Raw genomic sequence first — 10,685 nt, 5'->3', positions numbered from 1 at the left:
GCCTTTTACAGCTCTTAACCTAGCACAAGGGACTGGTTCAAACAAAGATCGATCAAAGTGCGTGCGTTAATTAAAGGACCGGGCTGCTAGTAGGACGGGCAGTACGACGTAGTTTCTTGCGGAGATTGTTAAAATGTAGTCCTATGTTTCAAATTACTCGTCGCAGAAATGGATGTATCTAGAACTAAAATACATCTAGATACATCCATACCTGCGACTAAGTAATTCAGAGCAAGTTGCATCCTCTCTTATCTTAGCTAGATCAAGTAACATTTCTTTAAAAGGAAGGAAGGCTCCCTACTGATGAACAAAACTTCCCGTTTCTCTACATCGTTAAATAATCATGCGCCGATTGAGGCCAAGCCAATAAAAATACTACCAAAACCCTGTTAGTTAGTTAGTTTGCTCTGCTATATAAGCGCACAAGTTTTTTCTATAGCTCATAGGATGTTCGGTGCTTCCAAATATTTTAGGAACCCAAGAGAGAACAATGGTGATCAGCCCCCATTGCTCGGCAATTAGTATAAAACCGACGTGGAACTTGGCGCTGCTGCTCATCCTGGTCATGATGATGATTCGAGTCCATGGCCAGTCTTCTACCTCCGGTAAGACAAGTTTTCCCCCTTGAAGATCCTGCATCCTCCAATCCCTTCTCCATGTGCATGCACTGTGAGTTTACTTCGGCGTGCAACTTAAGAAATCCCGGTTCTCTGATGCCAGCCGCAGACAGTGAGTTTCCTGGTGTTTGCTCCGAACTCGCTTCTTCTTTTTCCCTAGTCTTACTAGTTTCCGTAATGTGAGACTTTTATTTCCGTTATGTTGAGTAATGGAAAGGGGGAAGCCCGGTTTGAAAAAAAAACTTAAGAAATCCCTCTTGAGTCTTGACTGAAATCTTAACAATAAACGTATTGCTTTTTTTTAGAAAAGAAGGAATACCCCCGGCCTCTGCATCTGGTCGATGCATACGGCCACTTTATTAATTATTAGCACAAAACCTTATAAAGTCGTACAACTGTAAGACCAAAGCCATCATCTTCGCAACCTCTGTCGCTACTCCTATCTAACTGATGAAGGGGCGCTGACGGTCTGGGCCTAATACCAAACAGACCTCGCAGCCAAACCTAACATCTAAGACCTGAGGTCCCAACCTGGACGCCTGCCGGGTATGGGCACCCACCAGTCCGGCGTGCTCCTCAACCAGGCCGCCTGCCGAGTATGAGGCCGCCACAACCACCTACCACATATCCATCTTCAGAGCTGTACTGTTGCAACGGCCTTGCCCGGTCTCGCTGCCGCCGACGCCACCACGACGCCAGACAGCGTCGACCTCCTGCGCGTGTCCGTCACCACATATCTGACGCCAAGCCTCCGCTGCTCCATGCCGCCAAGAGCCGCCGCCAAGAATATGTATAAAGAAACACCGCTCCACCGAAAGGGAGGCAGCACACCCCCCACCCCTCACGTATTGCTTGCTAGTGAATATCTAGTCACACCAGCCATGATCTTGGCGTAGATCTTAAACTTGGAACACATGAAACTGATACATATTCTCCACGTGCAGGGTTCATAAGCATCGATTGCGGAAACAATGGCACCTACAACGACAGCATAACAGGACTACAGTACCATTCTGACGATGGATTTGTCGAGGGTGGATTGAGCCACAAGATTTCAACGGAGTTCATGGCTGATGCGGCTAGTGAGCAAGCAAAAACCTTGAGAAGCTTCCCTGACGGTTCACGGAATTGCTATACGCTGCCATCCATCATCGGCAAGAAGTATCTGTTGAGGGCCTTGTTTAGTTACGGCGACTACGATGGGTTGAACAGGACTTTGGACGGGTCGCCGTTTCTGTTTGGGCTCCATATTGGCGTCAATTTCTGGGATACGGTGAACTTGACATATTGGAATCCATCAATCACAGCATGGAAGGAAGTGCTCACCGTTGCTCCAGGCGACTCCATGTCGGTCTGTCTGATAAACTTCGGTACAGGGACTCCATTCGTGTCTGTGTTGGAGCTGAGGCCACTGCTAGATGCGATGTACCCTTTTGTGAATACTTCCGTATCAGTTGGCTACTTTGGACGCATCAGATTTGATGAAGTCGCTGATTTTATCACAAGGTAAGACTGACATCCATCATAGTTTTGGATTAGAACTGAATTATGCCTGCCAATGGTTTTAAAATATGTTGGCTTGCTCAGCACATTTGGAGTGTGTGCTCTACTGCTCTTATACTTCCTGAATCTCAAACAGAAAATAAATATTACTCCCTCCGATCTAAAATAAGTGTCGCAGTTTTACACTAAGGTTAGTTTAGTTCAAAGCTGCGACACTTATTACTGGTCGGAGGGAGTACATCTCAACTTGCCAAGAATTTGAGATTCCCAACTCCAATTGAACAAAAAATGGAGTATTTACATGATTTACCTTGTCTTTTGTGTGCAATGCAGATATCCAGTGGATCCTTACGACCGGTTCTGGGAGGGCTGGTCTTCGTACCACAACACCTACCCCTGGATCAACCTGAACACTAGCAGTCAAGTGGAGATTCTCCCGGGCGACGACTACTTCAATGTGCCGATGGCCATCTTCCAGAAGGCCACGACCCTAGACGCAAACTACTACTCCATGTGGATCGGCATTGAAAAGGACAATGTGGACTCTAAGAGCGTCCGCCTTCTGCCGATCTTCCATTTTGCTGAAATCAATGGTAGCAACCCAAACAGAAGGTTCGACATCTATAATGCCGGCGATTTGCTGCACCGAGGCTTCTCCCCGTAGCTTTTACAGGCCAACAGCTTGTATGACAGCGGACACTTCTTGTATAACGGCGACGCGTTCTACACCCTGAATATGACGCGTGGCTCGATCCTGCCCCCGCTAATCAACACGTTCGAGGTGTACTCGCTCATTCGGATGGAAAACTTCACCGCTGACTCCCAGGATGGTAAGATCGATCATCGACATAGATATTGCACGCATATGACGAATATATCATGCGTGTGGCAAGATTCGCACCATCATCATGCAGCTTATTCAGTTGATGAACAGCACCTCCAGCTCCCTGCATTTAAAACAGATCTTAATGACAAAAATCTCATTGTATACTTGTGTAGACCCCTGAAGATTCTCAACTCCATTAGACATTGCCAGTATCCTCATTAAGAAAAAGGCTTTCGCCCCACAATATAGATATAGCAACCGCCTGATACAGCAAAGAGTTCAATGCTGGGGCAAACAGCACAAGCATGCCCAAAAGAAACAAAAGAGAAAGAAGAGAGAAAATAATGTTAACAGCGTCGGATCGACGAAAACAATGATAACCCGAGACCGTTGCGCCCACCGGAGATGTACCACCTCGCTACAGGCACCTCGAACCTCCACATACCAAGCAGCACCTTCAGGAAGGAACACGACGACGACAACGCTGCTGCCCGGACAGGTCCTAGGGTTTCCCCCGGTACGCGGAGGGGCGTGGGGAAGGGGAAGATCCGACGCCCTTCAGGAAGGAACGATGGCGCCCACGAGCGTCACCGCGTCGGTGCCGGCAAGCCGGCACAGATTTCTCCCATCCGCTAAACACCCACAACCCCGAACGGTCCGACGCGCTCCATCAGACAAGCCACCCACGAACGTGCGCCACCACGGTCTTGCCATCATCACCGCCGCCTCACCATGGTCATCGAAGCGTGACCGACGAGGATGAGAGGGAGCAGCCGGGAACGAGGAGCGGCAGCGACAGCGGCCACGCCGGAGGAAACAACCTCCACCGCCATCGGCGGTCACCGACCGGACGCGGCAAGGGGAGCGTACCAGGCCCTCGGGGCCTGGCCGAGCCCAAAAGGGGCTCGTGAAGCACCCGTCGCCGAACTACAGTAGACGTGCCGCCGTCTCCACAACCCCCCGAACAAGCCGCGCCACCACCGCCCTCGCTGGAGCCGCCGCTGGCGAGACCGAGTCAGGCCCGCCCAGACCCAGATGGGGCCCAAAAGGGCCCAGATCTGGGCCGGGAGGGCGCCGCCACCATCCACCGCGCCGGCCCGCCGCCAAGTGGCCGCGCCGCCGCCTCTAGGCCATCCGGAGCTGCGCCGCCTGGAGCAGCCGCCGCTGCCGGAACCACCGTCGACTGAGGGGCACCACCGCGGGACGCCACCACCCGAGCCATGGCACCGCGCGCGGGGAAGGGAAGGCTGCCGCCACCGCCAACACCACGCGGGCAGGGCCCGGCGGCGGCGGAAGGAGTGGAAGGGGAGGGGGAGGCGCTAGGGGGCAGGAAGATGGGCCCCCGGTCGCCTCGCTCGGGGAGGCGACGCGGGGGACGGGCCGGGAGGGGGGGAGGGGGCGCGGCGCGGCGCGCGCGGCCAGCGGCCGGAGGCGCGGGAGGGGAGGGGAGGGCGGCCGGCGGCGGCGGAGGCGCGGGGGGAATCCTAGGCGCGGGGAACCCTCGCCAGTATCCTCATTAAAGTAATAGAAACAAGTTTATCAACCAGCTGATTCAGTCCTACACTAAACTCCTTAGTAAGACAATAACCAGCCGATTCAGTCCTACACTAAACTCCTTAGTAAGCCATGTTCTAAAGTTCAACGGCCCACAAACCATGGCCAATACCGTTGTAGAGGAATGGATTGATACAATTTATTTTCTTCTATTAAAATAACTTTGCAACTAGTTAAGTACTTAGGTTAATGTCTACATTCTTTTAACCTAAATGCTTCAAAGTGCAGCTGCGCTATTCGGGCGTCGCGAGTGCACGCAGTACCCGACAAAAAACTCACCCTACAAAAATAGTAATTAGCATTCTGTGTCGTTATTACACTACAAAAAAGGAAAGTATCTGTTCGTAATCTCGTCGACGCTACCTACTTTACACAAATCAGTCAAGAAAGGATATGTACCTGCATTTATTTGGGCTTAATAAAATTTTAAAAAGCCATCACTTTTGATTCAAGTATCGGAATTCAGATTCGTTTTCACCATTGGGTTTCTCGCGACGAGTTCGTCAAAAATAGATCCATATGGATATGTTTCGACAAACTTTCTGTTTTGAGCAACTTTGGGTGCTAAAAGGCAACTTTAGTTCTATAGAAAAGCAACTTCTTCTTAGTTTGCCTACTATGATTGCCTATCAATGAGAAGTCATTATAAGATGCTTCACATGACTATCTTGTTCACTAAATTCACATATAAGTTGTGCCCAAATGCTTATTAGTGCTGCTGCAATATTTGGAGACGTCGAGCGCGCCATCCCAAGCCATTCGATTTGGCACAAATCGCGCGCAGGTGTTTTCCTGTCTAGTGTGGTGACCGAAGGTATGGTGAGGCCCCTCCCAACCTTTTTCAGGTGTCATCGTTGCCTACAATCAATGATACTGTTGCCTAAAACCATGTATCCAGTTGCCCACAATCAACCATACAGTTGTCTAAAACCATGTGTCCAGTTGCCCATCATCAACCATACAGTTGTCTAAAACCATGTATCCGGTTGCCCACAATCAATGATACTGTTGCCTAAAACCATGTATCCAGTTGCCCACAATCAACCATACAGTTGTCTAAAACCATGTATCCAGTTGCCCATGATCAACCATACAGTTGCCTAAAACCATGTATTCGGTTGCCCACAATCAACGACACTGTTGCCTAAAACCATGTATCCGGTTGCCCACAATCAACCATACAGTTGTCTAAAACCATGCATCCGGTTGCCCACAATCAATCATACAATTGTCTAAAATCATGTATCCAGTAGCCCAACCCTCATGAACAGAAACATTACCAAGAACATAACTTGGCTAATATGTAAAGGTTTTAGATACCTTTCAAGTTTGTGTCATAGAGATGCGTCAATAATTTATCTCCTCTGGGTGGGATCCCTTGGTACGATCGAAACTACTTCGCGGATTCTGCTCCTCTTGTGTCTTAGGAGATGGCATCCAATTTGATGTCGGAGGGAGCAATGGAGACTGAGGGGCCTTGAGAACGTCGCCTCGTTGTTCGGTTTGGAGGATTTCGGACGTACGGACTTGTTCAAACAAATTAGGTGATCATCATTGGATGGTTAAAGGTGTCTGGAGAGGCCGATCCCAGCATTTGGCATGATTGAGTGTCCTTATGGTAGAAAATTTAGAGGTGAAGTTAGTTAATTGGTAGTCATGGTAACCAACTTAGAAGGATCCTCCGCTGATAGGTAGAGGGAAAAAAAGGAGTTGCTTTCCTATAGCACTGAAGTTGCCTCTATAGCACACAAAGTTGCTCGAAAAAAAAGTTTGTCGAAACCTACTCATATGGGATCTAGTTTTGAAGAACTCGTCGCGAGAAACCCAATAGTGAAAACGGATCTAAATTCCGACACTCGAATCAAAAGTTATGACTTTTTTAAAAAATCGAAACCACAAATAATTGCACGTGGTCTCTCCACTGAGGTAACCTGACGATGTGAGACTGCATACTTTCCTTTTCTGGTAGGCTAAAATGACATGTCACATCATTTTCCTAATATGGAGGGTGCGCTCTCGACAACTAACGGGCGCCTTGCCGCTCTGTAGCCACGTCCTTCTTTTAAATACATCTGAACGCCCATACCCAACACATACAGCTTTTTTTATTCCATTTATATTTGTTTCCATTTACCCTAGAACCATTGTTCTACGGTTTCCTGGTCAAAAAAAAAACAGGGACTTGTACCATATACATTTCGGAATCTAAACATCACAATTCAATATTTTTAAACTTTTGAAGCACATTCTGTTATAAATATAATTTACTGTAAACCTGAACCACAAAAAGATATTAGAATAATCTCAAGGAAACATGTTAGCTCAATGATATCACAAAATCAAGACATTTGTATTGAATGATTTTTTTTTTTGTGCAGAAATCTGTCTACCAGCGGACTGAAAGGTGGATTAACCATAGCATTCATGAACATGGTATCACTGGAAAACCTGTAAGTGGTGCCTACCACAAAATATTAATGGGATAAATGAGGTTATGTTAACATCTTTGTGATCCTAAGCATAAAACATATGTAGGGATTTGTCACACAACAATTTGACAGGAGGTATTCCAGACTACCAAATAAAGTCAATAAAAGTTCTGTAAGTCTCTGCTGATTATAATGTTTGGGTGATGATATAAATTTTAGAGAATGGTTTTAACTATTATTTTACAGCGATTTGTCATATAACCAACTCGATGGACCAATCCCTCATTCTATTCTTCAAAGATATCAGGCCGGTCTGCTTGACTTAAGGTTTGCATGCTCTGTTGCACAATCCTTTCGTCTTGACTGAATGTTTCACAATTTCTTACAACAGAAAAAAAAAAATCAAACTAACAACTACACCGAAAAGAAACAGGGTTAAGCCTCATAGAAAAGAAATCAAGGTTTAGCAAAAATCTTCGCACATTTCACAAAACAAGAGTTATACAAGTTTGACTTTCTGTGGCAACAGTTTGGTTGGTGTTATATTTTGTGGCGTGCCACACTTTTCCAGCGCCATGCCGCAGCAGCCTCATTGTCGTATATGTGAACACTTACCAAATTTGACGAAGTTGTGATGGCCAATTCGGGTGCCACAAGAAGTGTGTGCAGCAACACTTGCGCAGAGCATTGCATTGATCTAAACATTCCATCAGTTACGTGTACTAGTATAACTATAAGGCTTTATCATCTATCGGCATTCAATATGACAAATAGATAAGGACATTTACACTGGTAGAAAATAGGCCTTTAGTCCCGGTTCGCAAAGGCCATTAATCCTGGCTGTGCAACCGGGACTAAATATGCGCGACTAAAGGCCCCCCCTTTATTCGCGCCTCTTACGAACCGCGACTAAAGGCCCGTCCATGTGGGCGCCAGGAGTCCGTCGGGGCGGAGGACCTTTAGTCCCGGTTCTCGTGGCTAACCGGGACTAAAGGCCTCCTCCGCAGGTTTAGGGTTTTAGCCCCCCTAAACCTGGTTTCTTTTTAATTTGTAGTGTTTTATTTCTTTTATATTTTATTTTGTGTTTTATTTTAATTTTGATGAAGTTTGAGTACACATATTCTACGCTACTATATACATGCATATGAAATTTCAAACAAGAAGAATTCAAGAGGAATATATAATATATATTCAATCTCGGGTGACCATATACAACTTCGAACAAGTTTCCATACACAATTAGGATGGATGACCATATACAACTTCGAACAAGTTTCAATCTCGGGTATGCATATAAATTTCTTCGTCCTCGGTATAGTGTTCTCCTTTAGGATTGATGACTTCCCTTATGAAAAATCCTGCTAATTCATCTTGAATTGGTCGGAAGCGAGCTTCTGGACTAAGCCTCCTCCGCAAGTTATCCGTCGCCTTCCGCATGCTATCCGATGCCTTCCGCTCAGAGGTGTGTCTCCGGATGTTCTCACAAACATAGTATCCAAATAGATTGGTCCCCGGTGGCTGCTTATCCACATTAACTAACCTTCTAAAATCTAGCTCATGTTTGAATTCACCGACAATTTCTTCTGAGAACCGTCTCCAAACCCTACAGGGCAAAGAAAATTAAATGAACAAGGGAGTTATTAGTTACTTGATATTAGGAAATGAACGAAAGAGACCGATCGATATAGAGCTCAAATGATTGAAAATAATTACTTTTGCAGCATTTTTCTCATGTCGGCCCAAAGCTTTGGATCCGAATCCATAGAGTCCATGATTAGAACTCTGGAGGTGTGAAGTTCAATATTTAGCAGAATCCAGTGGAACCTGCGGACACGTTACATGCACAGTCATGCATAACTCATCGATTAGACATACCATGCATGGAGTAAACAAAAGAGAATGGGCACAAGAGAGAAACACTCACCCAAAATGGTAAGGAAATAGAATATGACTTTTGAGTTGATGCTTTCTAAGAAACTTGTACAAGTCTTTCTCCACGTCTTCGGGGTGATTTTGTAACACATGTCCATTAACGATATGTGGGTCAATGAACCCAACATCATGGATGTTTCTTATTTTGCATTCCCAAATCTTCAATCTGCATAATAGCGTACGCAACAATATAGTTAGGACAATATATATATATATATATATATATATATATATATATATATATATAGTAAAGGCAATGAAGAACGAGATGTGGTAGAAATAAATCACTTACAGAATGTAGCAACTCAGCATAGATTTGTCGAGCTCGCGCAGATTGAACAGCTGGAACAATTCACTCATATGAACTTGTACAGAGTACCGTTTGGTGTGATGCTCCTCTGTAACATCCGCATAAACATATTCTTTGTCGGCCCATGTTATGAATTGCTTGTACCAACGTAGCAGATTTCGCATTTGTGGTGGTAGACTATTTTCCCGCGCAGGCTCGACGAGAGGCCCATTCCGCACATATTGTAATGCTATCTCACATACTGGCGCATCCTCAAGGCCTAAGAAGGCACGAAGAGTCAAACCCATCTCGGACGCTTGTTTCATGGCACTCGCTACAGTCAATCCAAGTGCTGCCGCAGCTGCTATGATCTCGGGGTCCTCTTCCGGACCGGCTTTCACTATGAGCGGGGGGATCGATTGTTTATTCTGCATCCCGAGCTGGTCAACTTGTTTCCCGCTTTTTTTACTTTCTTCTTTCTCCTCCTTCAATATTTTTGCTTGCCTACGAAGTTCATGTCCATAGTCGTCAGGCATATTCAGCTCGGCTTGGGATGGTGTCGTCAAAAAATCCTTAGCCCACTTCTTTTGCTTCTCAGTGAATACTTGCTTGGGCTCAGGCTCTTTTATCGCCTTCGTATCCGCCTTCCATTTCTCATAATGAGCAGACGCGGCCAATTTGGTTTCAGCTTCACTAAGTTCCCAAGGCCTTGGGAGGAGAGGCTTCAGTGATGGCTCCGGTACCCTTGTGGTCTTAGGTACATAAGGGTCCGGGTTAATAGTCCAGGAGCGGGTTTCCTTGCTGTCCGCCTGCTTCTGCTTCTTCGCCGGAGGTGGATTGGGGGGCGTCGTACCCGCCGGAGGAGGATTGGGGGGCGTCGTACCCGCCGGAGGAGGATTGGGGGGCGGCGGCTGCTTACCCGCCGGAGGTTGTGGATCGGGGGACGGCGTCGAATGGCGTGAAGGAGGTGTAGGTGAACCACCACGACCACCACCACCGCCACCACCACCACCACCACCACTATCGGAGGGGGGTGGACTTGTTAGCCTTGGCGCCTCGCCTGGAAACACTATGTACTTCTTTTTCCATAGAATGATCTGGCGCTTGACATCTCCAAGTCTTCTCTCCCCTTCGGGTGTGGCTTTGTCAATCTCCAGGTCCTCAAACTCTTGGACTATGTCTTCCACCGTGACACGAGCATAGCCATATGCAATGGGGTTGTTGTGGTGGAATGTGTTGGAAATATGCCCTAGAGGCAATAATAAATAGGTTATTATTATATTTCCTTGTTCATGATAATCGTTTATTATCCATGCTAGAATTGTATTGATAGGAAACTCAGATACATGTGTGGATACATAGACAACACCATGTCCCTGGTAAGCCTCTAGTTGACTAGCTCGTTGATCAATAGATGGTTACGGTTTCCTGACCATGGACATTGGATGTCGTTGATAACGGGATCACATCATTAGGAGAATGATGTGATGGACAAGACCCAATCCTAAGCCTAGCACAAGATCGTGTAGTTCGTT

The 10,685-nt window shown here is 46.6% G+C and overlaps 1 protein-coding gene across 1 annotated transcript; it reads left to right on the top strand.

The window, feature by feature from the left end:
* The first annotated feature begins 490 nt into the window (after window positions 1-490).
* Window positions 491-7,325, top strand: LOC109745263 (probable LRR receptor-like serine/threonine-protein kinase At1g51810). The gene is made up of 6 exons (XM_073495944.1): window positions 491-605; window positions 1,562-2,123; window positions 2,454-2,732; window positions 6,879-6,950; window positions 7,036-7,101; window positions 7,176-7,325. Exons 1-6 carry the CDS (start codon window positions 491-493, stop codon window positions 7,294-7,296), a joined length of 1,215 nt encoding a protein of 404 aa, XP_073352045.1. The 3' UTR covers window positions 7,297-7,325.
* The last annotated feature ends 3,360 nt before the right edge of the window (window positions 7,326-10,685 follow it).

The sequence above is a fragment of the Aegilops tauschii genome, chromosome 3 (genome assembly GCF_002575655.3).
Source record: "Aegilops tauschii subsp. strangulata cultivar AL8/78 chromosome 3, Aet v6.0, whole genome shotgun sequence".
Lineage (NCBI taxonomy): Eukaryota > Viridiplantae > Streptophyta > Magnoliopsida > Poales > Poaceae > Aegilops > Aegilops tauschii.
Note: the sequence above shows the minus strand (reverse complement) of the source record. Positions and strands in the feature narration are given on the sequence as shown.

Bases quoted from the DNA above. Each gene is read 5' to 3' on its own strand.
- LOC109745263 (XM_073495944.1), top strand. From the start codon at position 491: ATGGTGATCAGCCCCCATTGCTCGGCAATTAGTATAAAACCGACGTGG. The intron at 2,124-2,453 runs GTAAGACTGACA...TGTGCAATGCAG, and splicing joins GTCGCTGATTTTATCACAAG to ATATCCAGTGGATCCTTACG. The intron at 6,951-7,035 runs GTAAGTGGTGCC...AAACATATGTAG, and splicing joins ATGGTATCACTGGAAAACCT to GGATTTGTCACACAACAATT.